Consider the following 24,137-nt stretch of genomic DNA (forward strand, 5'->3'; position numbering starts at 1 on the left):
TTGTGGGTTAGGGTCAAACCCGACCCGTGCACACCCCTACTTTGGATGGATGAGTTTCATGAGAAAAGAAATGAAAAGGTTATGATTTCTTGTGAAATATTTCATTTGGATTGAATATTTTGGTAAAAAATGAAGAAAAAAATATTAAAATATTTTGATTGATAATTTTTCTTTCTCACCAAATCTCAAAAAAAAAACAAAAAATGGTGAGATTTTATAAGAAATGGGCCAAAATAGGAGACGACTATTCGCAGTCTCGTATTTTTTCCCTTAGCTCGTTAAAAATTTTCAATTATAGTCGACAGTTAGTTACCAAAATTGAGATACATTTTCAGCATACAATTACCGAAATATAATATTTTTTTCAACAGGTATTTACCGAAAATATATATTTGGCAGTTATTTTCCGAATATTGAACATATTTTCGACATGTAGTTATCGAAATATAATCTTGTTTTCAACAGTTATTTACCGAAATATTATATATGATTTTCAACAACTATTTATTGATTTATCGAAATATAGTGACTTAAAAGAAAAAATACGGGGTTGGGGTTGCGAATCAAAATATCATCTCTCCCCTTTCACCTTACAAACGAGCAGTGTAAAATACGAGTTCTCTCTCTCTCTCTCTCTGCGTTGATCAACAGAATGGCGGCCACCATCTCTCGCAGACTCACCTCAAAGCTCCTCAAACCCCGTCACTGTTCCCCTCTCTCCTCCCCCTCCGCCTACATCTCCCATACCTCTCAAGCTCTAAACCCCAGCCCAATCTCACACAAACCCCCACAACAAAACCTCTCTACCCCCACTTCAAATCTCTTCCCCTTCAACTCTGTCAGATCCCAATCCTCACAACATCCAAAACCCATCAACCTCAATCACTTCCCGATCAGATCATACACGATTTCAAGTCCCACATCCCCAACCCAACATAACCCTATAAACCCCAGAAAGCATTTCTCGACCTCTGATTCATCAAGTGACGAAAAACCCACAAGCCCCAGTTCATACCCAAGTCAAAACCCTGAATTCAAGCACCAAGAAATAGAGGGTCCCACAGTAGAGCGAGACGTGTCAGCTCTGGCCAATGAAACGAGAGATGTTCTCCAATCGATGATGAAGACCATCTGTAGCTTGAGCAAGGCGTTGGCTGTTCTGGGTCTGGTCCAGCTTGGTTTGGGGGCTTGGATTTCGTACGTTACGAGGTCTTCTCCGTTCACGGAGGTTTCGGTTCAAGGTTTCTTGGCGATCGGGTTCCCTTTTTCGGTGGCGTTTTTGTTGAGGCAGTCGCTGAAGCACATGTACTTCTTCAAGAAGATGGAGGAGATGGGTAGGTTGCAGATTCTCACCCTGACCCTTCAGATTGCTAAGAACTTGAATTTGCTTTTCGTAAGGGTTCGCGGCGTCTCATACTTGTGTATTGCTGGAGCTTCTATTGGGTTGGTATACAGCGCATTGGCAAGGTTAACTTAGATCACACCCTTTTTCCCTGTCGCATTTTTGTTTAATTTGGTATTTTGGTGGGATTTTGACATTTTGTTTGTTTACATGTTATCTATCTATATTCATAAGTCATATGGAAAGATAGTATTGTTGAAGTGTTTTCATATGAATTTCTTCTAGTGGAGAACCATCTGATATGTAGTAGTGGGACAAAATATAAGGTCGGAACCTTTCGGGCTGAACTTAATCCGGCAATTTGTATTGGGAGAAAGCGTTTTCAATCTCTTGCGTACACGCATAATTCTTTTAATCTAGTTTTATTTGGAACAAAACGATGTCTCCATTAATTAGAATTTAGACAAGATCCTATTGGTCTTTGTGTTCTGGTTAACATTTTGGCAATCACCCCATTGGTGCCTACTGCCTATCTTAATGGCTACTTTCTTTAGTTGAATGAGTTGTTACTTGAATTTCGGTTTACCAACTTCTGTAAGCGAGACGGACAGACAGACAGACCGCGACTGCAAGCTGAGGTCGGTGGTTGAAGAGTTAGTGTGTTTAGCTCTGCTATATTATCACATGGGAAGTATAAGATGACTCTATCAATTACGATAGACCATCTGATTAGGTTAATCCATTACCATATGTTTCTGTTGTGATTTGTGAATATTAATGGGGTCTAGTATTTCACGGACTCCTCAATTCTCCGTCAAACATGCACCTACCGGATATAGCAAATGCACATATATGGGATATATCTCCGACCTGCAGACTCAAGTTAGAGGCGGGTGCTTTATTTTGCTACAATATTTTAAGAAAAAACTCATGTTTGAATAAGCTAAAAGAAAATTTCTGTTGTCCCTCTCCTATGGAAAATGGAAATCATTCTCTCCCAACACAGGATAGACTATAATTGCTATTTTGTAGACTTTGTTTGTTAATAGCTATTGTCAATATCGAAGTATTTTACGAGATATGACACATATAATAGCGAATCTACGTACCCATATCCAACCATTGGATGCATATCACTATGTCCCATACTTAACAATTGAGTGTTCTTAGACCAATGGAGACAGACCTGCACCTGGTGCTTGTACTATAGTCGACGTAAGATGGCTAGAGTGAGTCTTTGGTTAGATTTTATAGTGTTGTTTGTTCGAAAGGAGAGGCTGCGGTTTCAACCAGAGTTTGATTGTGAAGCGGAAATTGTAATGCTACTAATGCATTTTAGCTCTGCAACGTATGATATGAGATGCCCCATACAACAATACTGTTCAGTTTAGAGGGTGGGAGTAGACAAAACCAATAGCCATACATTACTGCCGTTAAATTCTGTTAATGATCCTTCTTAACTCTTGGACATTGCTTTCATGTATGGTATGGCATGCTGCCAGCAACAATCATGAAGGCCCAAATAGTTTCGGTAGAATCGGTAGGCTGTAATTTTTATTCACCTCTGTGTGGTTCAGTCCTTTACTTTTAATTACTTGGATTATCAGTGCTATAGCAAATAGAAATAACTGTATCAGTCATATTGTGGCTTGGCACTTTTTCCTTTTGGAGGCCTTTCTGGTAGTACCTTTACATATCAGCTGCAGATGTTTAACATCAACTACTTCCTTTCATCTACCAGTCTTGTCTGTTATATTGGATCTTTGATCTGAAGTCAAAATACCATTAATATTTGTTTGGCTATCACTGTTTGAGATTACGGTCAATTTTTTTTGGCTTAGTGCATCAATCCAATTAATGAACCTATATGTATTTGAAACCCTGATAGCTTGATCCGCCCTCATATTGCATAGAAAAGATTATTACCACTGCACTTTTATCTCGCTTAAGGAATGCAAGAGGATGGACTTCGTCGATGCTTTCAGTTTAGGTTGGCCTTAGATAGTACTTTGGCCAATGGCGATGCAGTCTCAAAGTATGTTCTTAGGTGCTGTTTGGGTGTGCCTACGAGCAACCCTTGTCCAGTCAATGGCATCACGACACCATGGGATCGTCTGCAGCTCAATTTCATGTGTGCCTTTCTTTTTTCAGATTCCTGGCTCGAGAATTGGGCCAATGTGATCTGTTTCATGTTGCTAATTTTATTAATTTATATCCATGCAAGTATCTGTTGAAGTTCACACTAACGTTCCGACTCTTTTTTGTTGCTTCACAACCTCTAGTTGCAGCATCTGGCCTTGCCTCCTAAATTAACCTAGCATCAGAAGGAAGCTTGTCTCTCTTACCACCCTGTTCTAGATATTCTCCTCTCTATATCACTTTGTTTTTCGTAATTGTGTCTGAGGGCCAGGACTAGGGATTTTCTTGAATCGCCTCCGTGAGATAGAAATACCTGCAAGCTAGTGGCGTACAGAATTACGAACTCGTGCTCCGCTTGATTTGGCGGGTAATGTTCCCTGAAAATTATTTTATGTACTTATGAGTCTTTAGTGTGCTGAAAAATTAATATGCCACCACTGCCGCTACTACCTACCACCATCACCCACTAACCTTCAAATTTAGGGGTTCTAATAGAACAAATTTGTTATTGTTTGAGAAAAAGACATTTCGCAGAAACATACTGTGCTATGTAGGAAGTAGAAAGCATTTATCATAGCGCGAAGCTTTGATGTCCAAAACCGAAAGTTTTTGACTAATTGTTAGCGCATGGCTCTGAATCTGCTGGGAATAATCTGCCTCTACCGTTGATCTTGGAACACCTCTTTTCACCTCATGCTCTGAATCTGCTGGGAATAATCTGCCTCTACCGTTGATCTTGGAACACCTCTTTTCCCCAATTAAGTAGAGAGCTCTGAAACAAGCTTCAGCTTCAGCTTCTGCCATACAAAATTGAAGGAACAGAGAAATTTGAAGCCATGCTCTATGTGCAAGAAATATACTATCTTAACACTGGATATTAATGTTGAAGCCTCACCAACTTCGGTCATTACTCTAGCATCAATCTGGGCTCTGAAAAGCATCCCCCCAGTGGTCAGCGAAATATTTTGCCAAGGTCATTTGTTTGCTTTCAGGTTTTAAAGTTGTGCACCAATGGGTTGCCAAGTTGCTAGCCATACTAATTTGGCCATTTGGCTCAAGTTTGATGAAGTCCATTTTTTCGCACATCATCTAGAATGGCTGTGATCAAGAATTAATTTTGACGGCTGGAATGATAATTGAGCAAAAAAAAAAAAAAAAAGGCTAAGTAAGAGGACAATGTTTATCAAAAAGTGCCAAAAATCACTGTAGCAGGGGGAAAATGATAAAATGGCACTGCCGGCAAAAAAAAATTAAGTTGGCTGTGGTAATTTGACTAAAATTATTCAAGATGCTCTCAATTGTGGCATTGCAAGTTATGAATTGTGGAGTCTGATTGTAAAATTCATTTACGGTTCGTTCTGAAATCTTTGACTTATATGAAGAATCTTACAGTACACAACTCAATATTTTTTTATTTTTTTGTAAGTAAATTTTATAAAACACCAAAAAGCTTGAAGCTACAAAATCTCAGAGGCATACCCGGTAACAACTTATACAAAAGAAGAGCTAACAGCAAAAAGCTCAAGAAAAGAAAGGAAATCTAAAAAACTATGCACAATTTTTGAAGAGGAAAATTTTTGAGCTGAGGGAGGAGTCAACTGTGGCATAATCCTCTATTTTCCGCCGTGAGCTTCACAGAGGTCCAAGTAACTCAACTTGGCCCTTATAGCTTCCAAGATCACCCCAGCACACTCAGCCTCAGACCTTGATTTACCTTGAAGATTCGAAGATTGCGTCCCCCCATAGGAAATAGATGGATGCATTCTCGAAACCCTTCCCATTTCGGTGAAGCGCAATCAAAATATGATTTTTGGGGATGGAATTTGTGGCGTCAACTTATAGGGTTGATCATTTTTCTAATTTCTTCCTTAGCTGAGTGTGGAGAATATCATCCACTGTCATAATATAATCAATAATTCCAAAATACGAGCTTGTTTTGCGGCTGCAATGTGTTGTGGGGGTTTGGGAGTTTCGACAGAAACCGAGTTTTCTGTTTTGGGCTCGCTTCAAGCCCTATTTCTACGTCGTATCTATTGCATTACAAGGAGATGATGATGATGGAGAAGACTTGAATATTTGAGCTTAATTGGTGTTGGCTCTGAATGATTTCAACTTCTCAGTAAACTCTTCGAAAAAATGCACATGATTTTTTATTCACAGCCTCTTCAGGATGACTTGAGAAATGAGCTCACATAAAAGATCCGCATTTTTCTTGAAATAATTTAAAGAAGAGGTACGACACATTACACAAGCTCATCTCAAATTGCAAAACTTGAAACTAAAACAGTATAAATTCATAAGCTGCATTAGCATAATGCAATTTTTATCTGCCTTTTATCAATATAGCTGCATCAGTTTGTTCTCTTAAAACCGATACCGGAGATATCACCAATGTAGTGAGTGGTGGGTGAGAGGATCCACCAATTTTGTGATAGAGGCATTAAGGGCAGTGAGAGAGATCTTTTGTCCATTGCATTCACAATCTGTCTGTAAATGTGGAATCTCCTTCACAAAAACTACAAAAAGATGCAACAAAGACAAACTGTATAGACCAGACTATGGGTGATTCCAAGCATGGCTTAAAACCAGGTAAAAGGGAAACCAGGCCAGAGTCCCCAAGAAGACAATATCACAAGGGTAAATACAGAATGGATCGAAGTACATATTATTGCACCGAAATGCAGTAAATTGAGTATATAAACTAGTACAAACAACATGACAATATACGCAAATAATACTCTGTACACAAACATGTTAAAAGATACCCGGCGAAATACATCTACCAAAACTAATTTGATTTCTCTCTCATTTTATGCTTTTTTGCATTTTTTTAATTATTTAAAAGATACATGAAACATAAATAATTTGTCCATCCCCTATTCACATCTTTCAGACAGCAGAAAATAACTGAAACCACTTGATCCAAATAACTGACAGCGTCCCCTTTCCAATTGCTCTAAAAAAGACCAAAGAAAAACAAACCAAAAGAAAAGAAAGAAAGAAAGAAGAAAAGAACTGAAAGAGTGAGAAACCCTTAAGCCTTCTTTTGAGCTCTCATACCCCTATAGATAACATCCCCACCAGCAATGCAAAGAAGAACAATAGCCCAAAGACAATTGATGATCCGTTCAATTTCAGCTCTCTTTGAATGACTTGCAATTTGTGCAGTTGTAGTTGGGAGAATGGCAAAAAAGGATAATTTAGTGAATTAGGAAGCGGCAGAACTTCCATTTGCTTTAGGCTCTGGCCGGACATAGGTGAGACTTCTGGCGGTAGGAGAGGGAACGCTACTGCTAATGGAGGCGGTGGCACCACTCTCATCCCTCTTCCACTGCAAACTCCTAGCACCAGGTTTGATTGGGGGCCGACCTCTATATATGCTAGGAACCCCTCTTGGAAAAGCAGCTCTCCCAAATCTTGGGGGAGCAAACATAGATCCGCGCATAACTCGCGGCCATGTCATCACAGGGGCAGCTTCTTGATGGGCGGAGCTTTTCCTAATAACCTGCAATTGAAATACTATCAGATCTTTCAATGTGGAGAAAACAAAACAAAAATTCAAAAGTATGGACCAAATTTTGTATTAACATTCAGAAAAGACAAAAATAAGTCACAAATTATGGTTCCTCTTGTCGAGACAAATGGGATAATGATACAACCTAGAACAAAACTGAAAACAAATTCAGAAAAGATGAAAGTATGCCAAAAAAAGAGTGACCTTAACAGTTAGGCCAAACAAGCAAAAAATAATATACTCAAAAGCCCGTGTCAGATACTCGAGGCATAGGGGTAGATGTATCCAGCAGCTGAAATTCATTCAGCAGATTATGTCTGCAAATCTAAGCTAAGCATATAAATCTACATCTACTAAAAAATACATGTCGTATACTTTCTCTCAACTAGTGGACATTTACTTCATCAAACAAAGGACATGTACATTATCAAACTATGAAGCACGGGTACTTCAGAAATGTCGCCGTACCAGTACCGGGTACGGGTACGGCACCGGTACGGCAAAAACGTACCGGGTACGGCAAAATTTGATCGGGTACTTTTGATAATTTTGGGTACGGCAAGGGTACGGGATGGGTACGGCATGGGTACGTTTTAGCCCAAAATGATTTTTTTTTCAAAATTTCAGGGATTTTTTTGTAAATAATTATAAAATATGGGCTTATTGTGTAATTTTTTTGTCTTTTATATACACATACACGTTTACTGAGTCACTGAGAGAGGCAGCGGTCTAGGGCTCCAAATCGGAACAGAAGACGTAAGTTCTCTCTTTTTTATATACACATACACGTTTACACTTGGTCAATGTTTGTAAGTACTGTTGGTATGTAAGGAACAAGGAACTCGTCTAGCTTTGATCTAGGCACGTTGAACTTGATGTATGAACTTCGAACTTTTATCTATGTTACTTTTTGTTGGTAAAATGGGTTTATATTTCATTTAAAGCAATAAAAAATAGAAAAAAATTATATATCTATTCGCCGTACCCCCGCTGTACCCGTGCCCGTACTCTACTTTTTTGGGGTTTTGCCGTTTCCCGTACCCGTACCCGTACCGTACCTGTACCGCGTACCGGTACCCGTGCTCCATAGTTATCAAACAAACTAATGGCACGATTTTGTGTTTCTCTGCTTTTTTCACTTATTCATTCTTGAGTCAAGCAAAAGCCTTCAAACAGAAAATACCACTTTTCCAGTGTGTACCTCTAGAAACAGTAATGGCCTTATGACAGTTTGTTACCATAATTAATGGAAGAGAAAATAAGTTCTTACAATACGACTCTAGCAGTATTGTTCATCATACAAGTCTACTGGCCGGCGGCCGCTTTATACTTCCTACCCCTGTAATTTTGCCAGTGTTCTAAAACAAGGAATTAATCAGTGATTAATCGACGATCAATCACTGGCGGGGCCTATCCGATAGATTAACGATTAATTGTTGATTACTAATTAATATGCACCGATTAATCGCTCGAAGGTGGCCGACCGCCCGACTAGCGCCTAATGACTTTTAGAACATTGAATTTTGCCATTGAGAAACTCTAAATTTCCAATTGACTTGCACAGAATTCTACTCTCATTCTAGCAAAGTTGGCTGAGGAGCTATCTTTTTACCAAAAAAAGGTGGCCTTTGCCTAAGACGGATAAAAAATTGGAAATATGCATTTTTCTCAGGCAACCTTGGTTCATTTGCTCTAGGCATCCCATTTTGTTCAATGGTACTAAAAGTACCTATTTAAAGACGACTGCTTTTGGAACTTGAAAAATCCATCTAACTGCTTATGGACTTGGAAGCTCCTTAATCTCAGACTGATGGCCAGGCCCTTTGTTAAGCACAGTATCGGAGATGAAACGCCTTTATGTGGCATGAATGTTGGTAAATACCTCTAACTGTGACAACCTGCACTCAATTTTTTTTTTTTTGTAGTTTTCTGTTGTGAGCCAGAAGGTATGCCTTTCTAGTTCTTGGCATTTTCTGTTTTTTAATAAAGTTTTGGATTACCACAAAAAACAAAGGACTACAAGAATGCTCAAGATTATACACTCCAGAAAGTAAAGCCACCAAAGCCTCTAGGAGAAGGGGAAGATGAGATGCGGGGAATTTATCAAAAGATGGTGTGTTTCATGTGAAATCCTACTATCGTTCTCTATGCGGGAGGGGTAATTCTTCCTTGGCAAGCAATTTGGAAGACAATGGCGTCGTTAAGGTGAGCTTTTTTGTTTGGTGTGCGTTTCAAGGAAAAATTCTCACTACTGATAATTTGATTCGGAGGCGGAGAATCATTGTCAATTGGAGTTGTATGTGCAAAAAGGATGCGGAGACGGTTGATCATCTCCTTATTCATTGCCCGGTGGCATGGAGACGGTTGATCATCCCCTTATTCATTTATTCATTGCCATATGATCCAATCAAACAAAGAGGGATCAAAGTCCAAACTCGCTTCTACTTCTTTCGCACTTTAGCACCTTTCCAAGCAATTAGGACTTCCATCACATTTCTCGACAATGGCCACCAAATACCAAAGTCAAAATCGTTGTTAAGTATCAAAAAAAAATTTGTGAATAACTTGTATAGTTGGGACAAGAGAGATTGTAATCCTTCTCTTAACCAATTCTTAGATTGGTTTGAGCTTTCCTTTTGCATGGAAGTGTATAGGGCCTTTTTGTCGTGGGGCCTCTTTTTGTCTGCCGCATTCCCTTAATGCCTTCTTTCTAACATATTTATTTACTTATCAAAAAAGAATGTTCAAGAACTAAAGAGCATGGACCATTTTCCAGTCTACTTGACTTGGAAACTGTGGAACCCCTTTTTATCGAGTTTCCACTTTTTGTTTGTGACATCAACTCTCTTCCACTCGGATCGATGACGGTCAGCTTTGATCTTGGATAGAACTGCACAGTAATGAACTCGTTAGAGACACTCCGGTCAAGTTGGTTGACCAGCAATGCCCTCCGACGATCAAGTTAGAATCCCGAATATGATGCTAAAAACTCAAACTTATCATAAAACAGTAGTGTTCCTCTTTTTCGTATTCATTTTTTCCTACTGCCCCCTGCTTCTTGGGTTTCTTCCTCTATTTATAGAAGGCTTTTCCCGCCTTCCATGCTTTTCTGCCGAGTTCCCTATATGGGGACACGTGGATGGTAATTGTCATGCCCCCACTTCTCACTCAGTTCTTGCTCTATCTTGGCGATTCTGAAGAGGATATCAAAGGTTCAGATAACGCTCTTGTCCAACTGCTTGGCTCCTTACCCGGGTGTCTCCTCGGGGAGTTTACTCGGGGTTAAATCCCCCTTCTCCCAACTATTCATTAATGGGTTCCGAGTTGTCCTGTCTCCTGGCACTCTGCTCTCAGTATTCCATCATCCTTGCGCAGGCTTTTCACGTGCTGCGATGAGAAGCAGTCATTCTGATTCACATTAACTTCCGTCCCATCAAGTCTTTGCTTTTTGTACAGATGTTAGAATTTCCTTCCTCCTCGCTTGCCATGCCTCCAAATGGATACACCCAGGTCCTTATCTCTTTACTAAAAAATAAAAATAGACATACAGTTCGCCTGTGGTATCAAAGGGCGGACTTCACGGATGAAGACGATCTACAACTCAGAAGTCCATCTCTGCTTGGTATGGGGAGTTTTGGGATATTAAAAGTCTGGGTCTGTTAAACAAGGTCAAGGGGTGAGCTGGGCCTCTCAAACAAGGTCACAAGGAGAGAGGACATGTATCATCCCTGTTTGTTCCTTGACGGGCTCGGCTATCACCCTACCGGCCAACTGGCACGCAGCAGGACACTTTCCCCAGACAACCCCCAAGTTGGGAGGATATGACCTCTCGCGGCCAGCCATTCAGGTGGTGGGTTGGTCGTCTCTGGACCCTTCCAGCTTGGGTTTCCCCTGAGACCGTCCTGGACGGCTTCCCCAGTGATGCGCGCCCCCCTCGGATGGAGCTTCACTGTTTCAGGCTCGGCCTGCAGCTCAAGATGGGACCCGAGGAATTTAAGCAGCCGTTGCCACATAGATTTCCCAGATGACGACCGTTTCATCGCCGTTGTGCGAATCGGGGAGGATCCACATAAGGGCTTCGCAGTTTCTCGTTGCGTGCACTTTCTTTGTTATAATTCCTGTAAGTCCTATTTTTTGTTATTCGGGTGTATGCTTGCTCGGCAGAAAGAGATGTAAAGATCCCCCTTTTATTAATGAATTTTGTATTTGACCATTAATAGCTCTTGTGAACGTCTCTAATATTTTCCGATGTAAGCGTGCGTGGACACTAATACGTTGCTTTTGACTTTTCAAAGTAGCTTATGCTTAAAAATATATTGACTAGTTTAAAAATGGTAATTTTTGGCCCCCCACAGAAACAGAGCCCTTGCTAAATAAAATAATCTAGCATGCATGATAAGTTACACATTTCATGTAATTTGTCTTCAATAGATTTTCCCCAATTCCAACAGCATTGTATAACAATTTCCAGCAATGGTAACCATATGAGTGCAACTACCCTCGACCACAATGCTACCCTATAATTGGCAGGTCAGAACTTTGGCAGTTTCAGGCATTTCGGTCTACTGAAACCGTTTCAGAGTATCATGCAAAAGCAAGCATCACAACTCTCAAAAAAGAGTAAGAACACTATTAGAACACACAAGAACTTATGACAGTTTCGGCAATTTACTGAAAAAGTAAGAGCTTTGAACTAAAACAAGAAAATTGTGAACAAGAAAACCACCTTAACGATTAGTATGCAATTATAGAAACAACAGCTACATACCTTGAGGATACGCGACATAAAGGAGGTACCATCCAGAGACAAAGCATTCTCTGCGGCTTCTTTCCTCATAAACTCCACATACGCTGACCTGATTAATCAACATAATTTTGCAAAGAATAACTGTAGTACCTCAAAGTGGATGTAGATACTTTCAACATGATAAAGCAACTCAGAAAATTCAAATGAAATGGCTCACCCTTTTGGTTGTCCTGTTGCTGCATCAGTCACAATTACTACTTTGAGCACATCCCCAAACTTGTTAAAATGCCGAGATAGACTATCCTTAGTAGCTGCAAAATGAACCTGTGAAGACAAAACTGATGTAAGGAACAAAGAAAACCCTATAAAAGAAGGTAAGTCAAGCCTCAGGACTATAACTTACATTGTTAACAAAAATGGTTCGGGAGTCGGGATCTTCTGTTGGCCGACCAGTAGAATATAAACCTGCATAAAAACATAAGCAGATTTAATAAACGTTAGAAACAACGTTCAGAGAGAGAAATTATCCAAAACTATCATATCTTTAAGCACATTGTGATACAAAAACTTTCACCATGAATAATTCTTAGAAAGGAATGAAGACGCATAAACATTGTTTTCTTTTTGGGGATGCTTTTGACCCTCATTCTCCACCTGGAGGATTGAGTACGTCCAGTGATGCTTTTTTATTTGTTTATCAGCTGTGTACGGGGGCTATGCCCCATGAGTCCATGACCTTATTTAAACTATGAAGATGCCTTTTATAGCTGGGGCACAAGAACAAGAAAAGTAAGACCAAAAATGCTTAATTTGTGCACTTCAAAGATTTAATAACGCACCAGCGGTGGTAGGGAGCATCTTCTGAGACTCTTTCTGAGAATCTGCAGCAGGTTTTGCCTATCCATTCAAGGGGGGGAAATGGAATCAAGAACAAGGTATAAAGCAGCAGAAACAGAAGAGATTTATGCACATTACACACAAACTATGCATGACTCAGATATGCATCTTACATTTCCATTACCAGCAGAGACAATATTGTTGTTCTCTTTCATCAACCAAGCACCAGATTTGCCCAGACCTGCCTCATTCTCCGGTACAGATTTCCGACCATCCAGTTCTGAGACCTCTCTTGGCTCTTGATAATGAGGTGGTTTCCATGTATTTACATTTACAGATATATTCACTATCTTGCGAGAATTGCTAGCTACCGGAGCAGGTTGGTCCTGATCTTTCCGTGGTTTCAGTGTACTTTCACCACTCTTTTCAGCCACACTGTATTGCACCATCAAGGAGTCCTGGCCTTTATTTCCACCAGATGTGCCAGTCTGAGAAACATCCATAAACCTACGGCCCATAACATTGACATCATCGTATACTTCGTTATCAGAAGCTGAATCAGAAGCCATTCCAGTTTCAGTTTCCAACATAGTCATATCCCCCACATATTCTGCAGCATACTTGCTTCTTTGGAGATAAGTTGAACGGGTCCCCTCCAAAACTTGGTTAAAATCTCCATATTCCCCATCTTCTACTGCAGCTTCTTCAAATTCTGCTAGTTCGTCACGGACCTGTGATACATGCATACCCCCGCCAAGTCTATCAAACACATTTCCTGAAGATCTGCTTTTAGCGACATCCTTGGCAGCCTCTTCAACAGCTTTAATAGCAGTTGCCATGATGGCATTAGGCACTCTCGCAACAGACCGAATTCTACGAGGATGGCCTTCAACTGATGGGTCTCCAGATGATGTAGAAACCACAGAACGTAGGCGCTTTAGTGCAGGCTCTGATGCTGAACTGGATGGCCTTGAAGTGGCCACAGCATCCCGAACTGCAAATTGAAGCAGCCTTCGAGGTGCACCAACAGTTGCTTGAGAAGCTACTACCTTCTGGCACAATTAAACAGCATCTCAAGAAAACAATGAGGAAGTTTCTTTTCACTCTAATAACTACATGGCGTCGTCTTATTAGCAGCATCTTTGCCTCAAACTCCAGAGTAAGATAGTTTTGAAAACCACAGAAAATGTTATTCTATGTTGACAAGTGAAATGGAGTGAAGCAAGCACAACAAAATATTCCATGATCACCAGAAGAGAAATCCTAAGTTATCATTGAATCCAACACTCCAACTACTATCAAATGTTTTTAAATATATTATGCCCTTCCTTTAGACAGGATTTTCAGAATAGTAATGGTGTTCCAATGGCTCCAACCCACGAAAAGCAACACAGCTCTACAAAATAACAGACATGTGAAAATTCTGTTTCTCGTCGTAGCAGATAATGCCACTAGTCTATGTTTGGCAGCCTATGCATCTAGAACTATAATTTAACACAGGTTTGAATTCAACTGTGTAGCATGCATACAGACACGAACACGGCACAGACGCGAACACGAGACACGGCAATCCTTAAAAATGGGGACACAGACATGGCGGGGGACAAGGCAACTTTTTTGTGTAATTTTTGGCTACGCATACCTACATTACCACCGCTACATATTTAGGTTAGGGCTCCTATCAAATGTGTTATCCACCGATTGTATGCCGATTCATCCAAATATGTTTTACATTATACTTTTGGCCTAATTCTTGAGAAGTTATAAAAATTAAATTCTGGAAAAGCTTTTAAGATATACAAAAGCGACCCCGTCATGTCCCCATGTGTGTCCCCACCGTCCGTGTCTCATGGGTGTCCCCAGCATGTCTCCTTATAAGAAATTTTAGAACTCAATGGACACACCACGTTTGGCTTCTCCTCGGTGTGTCCGAAATGGATACAGTGACTCCTAGGTGTGTCAGTGCTTCACAGGGTTTCCATGAATATTCATCAAACATAAACGCATGCAAACAAGTATCGTACTTCATGATTAACATACTTGGAAACCTTTGAAAAGAACAGTATAAATCTAAGTAGTTAGGCCCACCATCACTGAAAGCGTAACATGCGTCCTAAAATGATGCTCAACAGACCACACTTTGAGAACTAACAAGACTCATGAAAACATAGGTCAGGGAGAGACAAAACAAAGAGGATGGCTCAAAAGGGCAACAGTTAGGGTTTGACAGAACTAGCAAGCAACAGGTTAGGGGATTTGGACCAGTGTCGCAGTGGTAAGTGTTGTCGGTGGCGAATTCAGCGGATTCACAGGAGCAAAGGATAATCAGAGCATTGAGTGGGGATGGCAATTGGAAGGGTCACAGTTAAAAAGATTCCTCTCAGTTTCTATTTTCATTTGATTTTGGCATAAATGAGTTACAACTCTCAAGAAGGTTCACAAATTCTTCAGAAAGGTTGAGCACTGAGCAGCCCTCCCTCTTTTATGGTAAGCTACTGGTAATTAACACAAGATGGGAGGAATGGGTGATGATCATACTATTACTGACAAAATCTGGGCAAATAACAAAAAAATGAGTCAAGCAAGGAAAGGGATCTTTAAAGACAGCACTCAGCAGTAAATTATGATGGACAAAAAGGGAGAGGGTTCATGAGGGGCAGTGCATTGAGAAGGATAAGCCGGGAACTTGGCTTTGAAAAGTGAACTGAAGAGCAGAAGATCTCTTCCAAAGTATTGAAGAAGACTACTGACACTGGAGGGACTCAATCAAAAGACTATTGCACAACATACTAACAATCGTAAGCGGAAGTCAAGGATAAGAAAACAGATTTTAAAACTGGTCAGGTTACTGCAACGGCTGGTGGCAAAATGGAAATCAATGTTGAAATTTGTGAAGAGGCAAAGTATTGAAGCATTTTAGTACCGCATGGATGTTTTATATAGCTTGTATTTCGGGTGCTGAACCGGTACTTTTTCTGGGTTTTTTCTTTCATTTGATTGTGCACGTACTTTTGGAGAGCAAAAAGAAGAAAAATGTAGAGGAAAATATTAAAAGGAGCACGTTTTCGTCATGCAACAAAGTTTTGGAATTATTATTCTTGACATGCGTTTATTTAATTTACCACGCTGCAGGACATGTTACAGACCTTCAAGTCATGATATGAGGGGGATGACCATGGATCTCGTTGTGGGTCAAGTTACATTATTGGGTGTTTTATGAAGTCATTATCAGTTTTATAATACTCTAGTGGGCCTAAGTTACTAGGAAAAATCTAGCATCCAACAAAATTATTTAGAGAAAGATATTACAAGTCTGTACTTGACTTCTATTTAGACTGTTCAGTCTGTACCTTTTCTCCCTTTCTTTATTTTATTTGATTATTTGATTATGCAAGTTCTTATGAAGAGCATAGAAAGAAGACAAATAGAGAGGAATAAATTAAACGGAGCACGTTTAGGGCATCGCGGAGTAAAGTTATGGAAATTTATTCTTGATTTGTGTTTGTTTTAATTTACCATGCTGCTAGACATACTACAAGCTTATGGGCCAAATTACATTATTAGGTCTTTTATGAAATCTTTATCATGCCAAGAATACTATATTTAGCCAAAGTGTCTCAACCTCCAATTATGAGATGATCACACTAGGACTGGGAAATTCTAGCAGCCTACAAAAATTATATATATAACGATACTATGAGAACTTGATTAGTATTGTTGAATTTGTCTAGCCCTTGCGAGAGTGAAACACCTCTTCCTTCTCTTCTCCTTCTTGACTACGGAAGCAACAAAACTAAGGTGTTGTTCTCCTTAGCTTTTTGGGCTTTTTGTCCTCATTAAAAAAATTAACGTTAGTTTTTGCGCCAAACTTTCGTCGTTTATTGATTCATCTCGACGAGAGGAATCGGAAAAGCAAAAAAAAAAATACTTTTACCTATATTTTTAAAAATATCCAAGATAAAGCCTAGAAAGCCTGGGCTTTTTCTTGGATATTTCCAAAAAAAATTTGGGTAAAAGTCATAATTTTATACTTTTAGACGAATCAATAATCCACCAAATTTTGACACAAGACTAAAAAACCCAAAAAAAGATTGAATAAAGGCAAAACTCAAAAAGCCCAAAAAGCTAAGGAGAACAACACCTAAGGTTAACTATTCCTAGTTACAGCTCAGTGAGCTCACAGCTTGGAATTTTACTTTGTCCCAAAACCTAACCAAATTATGCCCAAATCAACCTGAATTCTTCCCTTTAGACCATAATACCACATGATTCTGAAAACCATCAAGCTGCCACTTGCAAACCCCACCATAGTTCCTATTGTAGACAGCATCAAACCATGTATCCTAGAGTTGTCCAACACCACATCCTCTATACTATAACACAACGGTATTTTGTTGCTGACCAAAAAAATAGACTTTATGCGAAGTACTTCTATTGGTTTGACTAGAACTAGAATCTTATACACAGCGACTATTTTCGCATGTTTGTTATCCATAAGGTACCTGAAAAAACAATGCACATTGTATCTAACATGCTCACTGATCCAAAATTGTCCAATACATCATTCCCTATAAAAAATATAGGAATCGAAAAATTATCCACCTAGCTGTCAATTGTCCAAAACTACCGCTAACGCTATCACGTTCCACTCAATTGCATTCCAATATGAGATATTTAAGCAGTATAAAATGGAAATACAAGGCAGTCCTGTCTCTAAAGGATAGTCAACGTGTTCTTTTTCATCTGTCTCAAATATTAGTCACAAACTTCTCACTTTTGTGTAGTCACCTATAAATGACTAAAGTGCACTAATGCAATAGGAAGTAGGAATGTAAATGTATACAACACCAATTCACAGTTTTCAAAGTGAACCTTTTCAAACAGGGGTGGACAGGGTGGTACAGAATTTTCTTTTAAAAACGTCAATGAAGTATATAACTATCAATAAGTCTAAAACCTGAACGACCAAAAATAATCCATGATCAGTAGTCTGTGTATGGGCCATTTAATTACCCACTATAAGCTGAGGTTGTAAATGACATGGTGATCCTACAAGTTCTTTTTTCCCCTAAGCCTTGCAATAGCTCATTTTCTAAACAATAGCCTGAAGGCCAAAGCGCAAAAATGCCTGAATAGATATACCGAACAGAACAATGTGTATCCTGCAAGAACTAACTAAAGAATGTTCAGTTGATGTACAGTTTAGTTTTCTTGGGTGTGTCATAGTTTTTGGGGTTTTCAAGGACATCCTCTTGCCTCTAGTTTTGGTGTTCCTTCAATAAAAGTGACTTACCAAAAAAAAAGGGTAAAGTGAGAACTAAGAGGGGGAAAACATTGCAAACCTTGGTCTCTTGTTGTTCATCGGGCCGACTTCTCTTCTTCTGACTCAAGGGCTGTGGAGGAGGAGATCGCTTTGATTGACTGATTTTGCGTTGAGCTCTCTCATGTGTGCCAACGCTATCCGTACCGGAGCTTTGAAAAGGGGGAGGTTCATCTGCATTCCTTACTAAACTTTTCCACTCCCTATTGTGCCGACTTCTGGATAATTTACTAGACTTTCCTCTTTCAGAATCGGAATCCAAGTGGCGAGATTCATTTCTTCGGCGTTGATCCCCATTTTTGGTTTTCGCTTCGGCAGCTTCATCTGGATGGGACTCCTGAGGCTGCAGCACATACAGATGAAGATTTGATCCTAGATGATCCCACAGCCTGTAAAAAACAGCAGTATCAGCAGTGAGAATAACTATAGACTAAGATATTAAACCACCATGTTCAAGGAGTTAAACAGAAATCAATTACCAAGACACGAAAGAATCACTATCATCATCACCCAAAAAGACGTTCAACTCATTCCTTGCTTCTTCTTTGCGCCTGCCGTTTTTTAGCAAGACGATCACATACTCCTGCAAACGCATATTGAGAAATAAGGCAAAATTGCAAAGCTAAAAGCTGCCTTATTGTATCTGGCATAAAAAGAATCCCATATATTTCCAAATGGAGAAGCAAACTAGCTAGTTCATGGTGAAGAGTGCAGAACCATCACATTTGCTCTAAAAGAACTACAGGCCTCTAAAAGAACTACAGGCCACCAGTGCGCATGCAAGGGATAAAGTCTCGCATCTCACCAATTTGCATATATTGAAGAGAAAGAAAGGAGCAACTGAATAATACACAAAAACAACTGATATGATGACTATAATTGATATCCAAAACAGTTGATGGATAAAACCAAGCACCTAAGAACTTTTCTTCTTATACCTTTTCCTTTTCATAATGTAGATTTTATAGGAAATGCATGAAGGGGATACCAGCCATGTACAAAAGAAGGCCCAAGAAAAAAGGCCATACACATCAACAAGCCTAAAAATCAATTTAAGCAAAACCCCTGTACTCTCCACTCCACTCTAAAACTCCAGAAATCTCTACTCTCTTATCTAACAACATTTTGATTCGTTTTGAAACTCCATAAGGAAACACGACTCTAAAGACGAAACTTAGTGCATTTTAAATAGGAATCGTTTGTAGCTTATGAAAGTAAACAAAGAAATCAAATATTAGGTTAAAACAAGAACAAATAGCTCCCAAAAGTTCCAAAATTTTAACTTCCAATGGGCCTCAAAAACAAAAAATGTAGGGTTGGATCATACTTAAATCTCAATCAACTGGGATCGGCTACATAAATCCGTTTTATCCTATGTCAAAGTTATCATATTCCATGATATTCAAAAAACCTAGGGTTTTCTGAACTACAATCTCTAATGTCAATTTTGGTCTACCCCTTCCCTTAGTATTACCCAAAACCATAACCATATCACTCCTCCTAACCGCATTAGCCAATCTACGATAGACATGTTCAAGCCACATTAATCTGTCTTCTCACATCTTATCTCCTAGTGGTATTTTCTAATTCTCTCTCGCAAAGTCTTACCAAATATCCATCTCAACATTCTTATTTCAGCTATACTTATCATACTCGCATATTGTTTCTTTAGTAACCCAACACTCTGTGCCGTCTAACATGGCATGCCTTACAACAGTAGAATTTCCCCCTCAACTTTGTGGATATCTTGCAGTCACACAATACTCTCGAAGCACTCAGCCACTTGATCCATCCAACTAATACTCTATGTTGTAGCATCCCCAATCTCTCCATCCTTACTAAAAATTGAGCCAATATACTTAAAATGCTCACTTCTTGGTAATTCTTGGCTTTGCAAGGTCACTCTGTCAACACTCGCACTTTGACTACCCCTAGACCTACATTCCAAGTAACAGGTTTTACTCCTACAGATCCTAAATCTTTTTTCCTCTAATGCTTCTCTCTAAATTTATAATTTGGCATTAACGCCTCTGGCGGTTTCATCTACTAAGCCAAAACCATCCAACAAAAACATACAACATGGGATATCCTGAATATGTCTAGTCAATTCTTCCATAACTAAAGCAAAGAGTTAAGGTCTCAAAGTGGACCCTGACTGTAGTTCTATTGTAATTTGGAATTCACTTGTTTCCTCTACTGGAGATCTAATAGTAGTCGCAGCACCTTCATACATGTCTTTAACTACATCAAAATCCCTATTTGCCATATCCTTTCTCTCAAATACCGACCATAAAACCTTTGTAGGCACCTAAGCACATGTTTTAAAAGCCATGTGAAGGTCTTTCTTTCTCTCTCTATATTTTTTGACTAATCTCCTTAACAATTAGATTGCTTACATCAGTCCATGATTGACTACCAAGCATAAAACCCAAGCTGATTCTCCCACCCCGCTATCATCATTCTTAGGCCATGCTCCCACAACTTCTATGTATAATTCATCAATTCAATACCTCTAGAATTTTTGCAACTTTAAATATCACCATCGTTCTTGTGTAGGTGTACTAAGATACTCTTTCTCCACTCATTAGGCATTTTTCTAGTCAAATCGTCCTTCTTTCATTCCGCTATACATCCATCAAGTCATGCGACAAGCAAATCCAACACAGAAATTTCCATGGAACTTATGTAAGCTTAAATGTAGCTTGAGTGGGAACTTGACACTATTTTTCACCAAGTTGCAAGACAACAAAATCCAACACGGAAAGCTATGTATAAAATTTATATAAGCTCAATAGAGCTTAATAAGTGGGAAGTGGAAACTTAAGAACTACGAGCACTGGTAGACTAGAAGATCAATCACCAAAATTCCACCTAGTGTACCTGTGTACCCCAAATATTTGCAATTTCCAGAAATTCAAGGTTAAGTACAGAATCAAAATCACAATGTTCAAGCTGCATATAATTCCTTAATACAAGGGGAAAATGAACAGTTACCTATTAATGTAAAAATTTTATAGAGATGACATATATATTCGTTCATTTCTTTTTCACTTTGTTAACCTCAGTCAACATGCCTGACATTACAGTGAATTATTTTATAACTTATAAGAGAAGCTCATACCAAATAGGCTTAACACATTCACTCGAATCACAATGTACATATATCAGATAAGTCAAACCTCAATACAAAATAGGCTTAAACACATTATTTAAAAACTACAACCACGTCAACTCGGTTCAGAATTCAGACTCCTTAAAAATTCTTGAAGTAACCCAAAAGACATTTGAACCAACCTTAAGCTAGAATGAACTCTCAAGTCGGTCTTCTAGAAAAGACCAACCAATGAATCTTTTAACATTGATGTTTAATGCTACAGAATCAAGCTAAAGCATGACTAGATGTAATGCAGTTAAAGAAACATAACAAGTCCAAAGTTCATTTTTGCTCTATTTTAAAGAAGATTCTACCTTCTTTGTGGGACACAATGTCACCAGGCGATGCAACTTCTCATTTGCTAAGCTAAATTTTGAAGGACAAAAAAATGCAATCTATGAAAAATAGATCATTAATGTTCTACAATAATAGTGAAGGGCGAATTGGTAATTTACTCTCCCTTTGCTGATCAAATCTTGTTCCTTTCTAAATTCTTATGCTGTAGCACCCAATCTCAATCATTGACTACTCAAATCCAAGCTTCTTAATCACCATACATTGTTTTATCTTTACCTCTCTTTTTTGGTGGGAAGGGGAAAAATACCTAAGATACACAGAATCTCCCACACATTTACCTTCTACTGAACCTCCTTCTCTCTAGGTTTATAGCAAGCTCTGACCTCGGGTTTCCGCTTCAATGGAGCATTGATCAGTATAAACACTTTCAATGTTCGCTAGGAGTAAAAAATATCCACCCCCATTATACCCAAGGTAATACATTTTCCCAGGACAAATGCGAAAGCAGTAACATATGACTTGCAAACTTCAGGGTGAAAATAGCGTAACCCAGAAAAGCTTTAACTATCCACTCCGATTATAATCACATTTACACTAATTATCAAACTTCCAAAAGTTTCAACCAAATGCTGATGCACAGACGATTAAACCCTAGAACCATACCACGAGAGTGTCGTCAGTGTAATCCCCCATTAACTCCTTGAGTTTCTCGTTCACCCTCTCTCGCAGCCTCGCCACGCCGTCAACCGTGAAGTTAGCCCCGAATGTCCGGCCATCAACTTGATCCGCACCGTCCATATTCGCTACTACCGCTACTACCCAAAGCGATCACAAAACCCTAGACAGGTTTTCCCGCAGATGATTGCTGCACCCTTCAAAACGAACGCAATCCAATCAACCACTCGATAAGTATACGTCGGCTGGATAAAAAAGCCCTAGCTGGCCGGTCGATACGTCGAAGCGTGGATGGATATGGTCAAATGCAAGAGCACGAGTGAAGTGGTCTGGAGGGCGATCTGGTACTAAACGAAGGCGGTGATACGTACGAAAATGATGAATTGCTTAAGCTAGAAGGAATTGAGGGTTGGGTTTCGTTGCAGAAGAGAGAAAATCCCCCAAAGATTTCCCAGGGGATGGAAATCAGTAGGGGCATTTTACGAACCCTACGTACATGTAACCGTGCGTAAATTTGAGGGTGAAATATGTTAATGGTCTCCGAAGGATGTATCTTCTGTCGATTAAGTCCCCAAAGTATCGATTTTACCGACTTTATCCCTAATATATCTATTTTGCTTTTTAAATGGTCCACCTGATGACGTTCCGGCTCGGGTGGTTATGGCTATTTTTTGGCTTGCTACGGTGTTATTTATTAAAAGTTGGCAAAAGTGCTATAATAGTGCTAATGTTGCCTAGCAAAAGAAAATAGTGCTAATGTCATTATTTGGCCAACTATCACTTGGGTTACACTTATACACCGGCCATATATTATATCTATTAGATTACTCGCACAATCTTTGGTGCTAAAGCCATTTTCATAGTCAAATTTGGCCAAATAAACGGCCAAGCCATTTTTTGGCTCTCAAAATGGCTCACCGTTGGATGAGATCATTTTAGTCTTCAAGCCAATCTATGGCTTTCTCTCAAATTGATCCTCATTAGAGACAATCTAAGGTATTGTGGGAGGATTTTGATACAACATAGGACTATTTTTGGACTTATATAGATTATAATTTGGGGGTCACTTTTGATCCATAGTGAAAAGATAATTGTTGTTGTCTTTATTTTATTTTTTTAGGATTCTTTTGGAGAGAAAAATTATAATTAGGCTTTTGCTAGAAATTAACAGAACAAAGTGATTTTCATTGCGCACAAGCACCGTGATTAACGACAAAAGAAGCTCCAATTTTTGAAAGGGTCGAAATAAGAGTGATTAAAATTTTGTCAAGAAAATACACATGATTCCTAGTATGTTTTTTTCCTTCAATGTTGTCTTATAAAATACTCACATGTTTGTTATGTTTCTTTTTCTTTTATTATAAAATACTCCAATACTTATACTTAGTCATGATTCATCAAAGAATTTATAAAGAAAAGTATAATATTTAGTAACATGAGATTGTTTGAATTGAAAACCAACTTAGGTCCAATTCCGCTAATTTAAATAAGTGCTTATTTATTAAATAAGTACTTATTTTTTGAATTAAAGATGATGTATTATGAAAGAATGACCGATTTCGTAAAATGGAAAATAAATACTTAAAAATAATAACCTTAGCGAAACGAGACCTTAGTATTATTACGTTAATGATATACGTACCGACCATTTGTAGGGAAACCGTACCGACCGGCTGCGCCGGGCCGTCTCCGGCCACCAGACATATACATATACATGAAAAAATGGTGTTTAGATCAAGCACCATGTACACATCGGATGCCGTTGATTCCCACGTGGGCCCCTCGGTTTTTTTTAAAAAAAAATTTGGACGGCTCGGATCGGCCGTCCGGTGGCCGGTCGGTACGCTTTCCCTACAAATGTGTCGGTGCACATAGCATGACTCGTATTATTAAAGCAATTTCATATTATAACTAATTTAAAGTACATACCCCTAGGCCTAGGGGTTGTTTACTCAATTCTAGTACTTAAAACTAAATGTACTAAGTAATATTTAATTAAATAGTTTAACAGTCAGTAGTATTAGAATAGTTAGATTAGAGCCTTGAAAGAGGAGTTCAAACTCCTATCCTCCTTTATCCTAGCACCCAAAATGCAACCTTAATGTCATTGGA

General features: G+C 39.1%; 2 protein-coding genes across 3 annotated transcripts; one reads left to right on the forward strand and one right to left on the reverse strand.

The window, feature by feature from the left end:
* Positions 1-552: 552 nt before the first annotated feature.
* Positions 553-1,779, forward strand: LOC131317944 (uncharacterized). Its single transcript, XM_058347664.1, has one exon. It carries the CDS (start codon positions 653-655, stop codon positions 1,475-1,477), a length of 825 nt encoding a protein of 274 aa, XP_058203647.1. The 5' UTR covers positions 553-652; the 3' UTR covers positions 1,478-1,779.
* Positions 1,780-6,255: 4,476 nt separating this feature from the next.
* On the reverse strand, positions 6,256-22,527 carry LOC131317950 (uncharacterized). Of its 2 annotated transcripts, none has more exons than XM_058347683.1 (9): positions 22,014-22,527; positions 18,379-18,482; positions 17,922-18,288; positions 12,753-13,628; positions 12,582-12,639; positions 12,146-12,207; positions 11,960-12,066; positions 11,764-11,851; positions 6,256-6,986 (listed from the first exon to the last, which is right to left on the reverse strand). In XM_058347683.1, exons 1-9 carry the CDS (start codon positions 22,146-22,148, stop codon positions 6,690-6,692), a joined length of 2,094 nt encoding a protein of 697 aa, XP_058203666.1. In that variant the 5' UTR covers positions 22,149-22,527; the 3' UTR covers positions 6,256-6,689. The 2 variants fall into 2 exon arrangements, with proteins under 2 accessions (XP_058203666.1, XP_058203657.1); XM_058347674.1 differs by having other exon boundaries at positions 12,753-13,631; positions 22,014-22,526.
* Positions 22,528-24,137: the final 1,610 nt, after the last annotated feature.

The sequence above is a fragment of the Rhododendron vialii genome, chromosome 1a, assembly GCF_030253575.1.
Source record: "Rhododendron vialii isolate Sample 1 chromosome 1a, ASM3025357v1".
Taxonomy (NCBI): Eukaryota; Viridiplantae; Streptophyta; class Magnoliopsida; order Ericales; family Ericaceae; genus Rhododendron; species Rhododendron vialii.

Coding starts and splice junctions, on each gene's coding strand:
- LOC131317944 (XM_058347664.1), top strand. CDS start 653: ATGGCGGCCACCATCTCTCGCAGACTCACCTCAAAGCTCCTCAAACCC.
- LOC131317950 (XM_058347674.1), bottom strand. CDS start 22,148: ATGGACGGTGCGGATCAAGTTGATGGCCGGACATTCGGGGCTAACTTC. Junction 12,208..12,581: donor GATGCTCCCTACCACCGCTG/GTGCGTTATTAA, acceptor GTTTTTATGCAG/GTTTATATTCTACTGGTCGG. Junction 6,987..11,763: donor TTATGTCGCGTATCCTCAAG/GTATGTAGCTGT, acceptor TTTCAATTGCAG/GTTATTAGGAAAAGCTCCGC.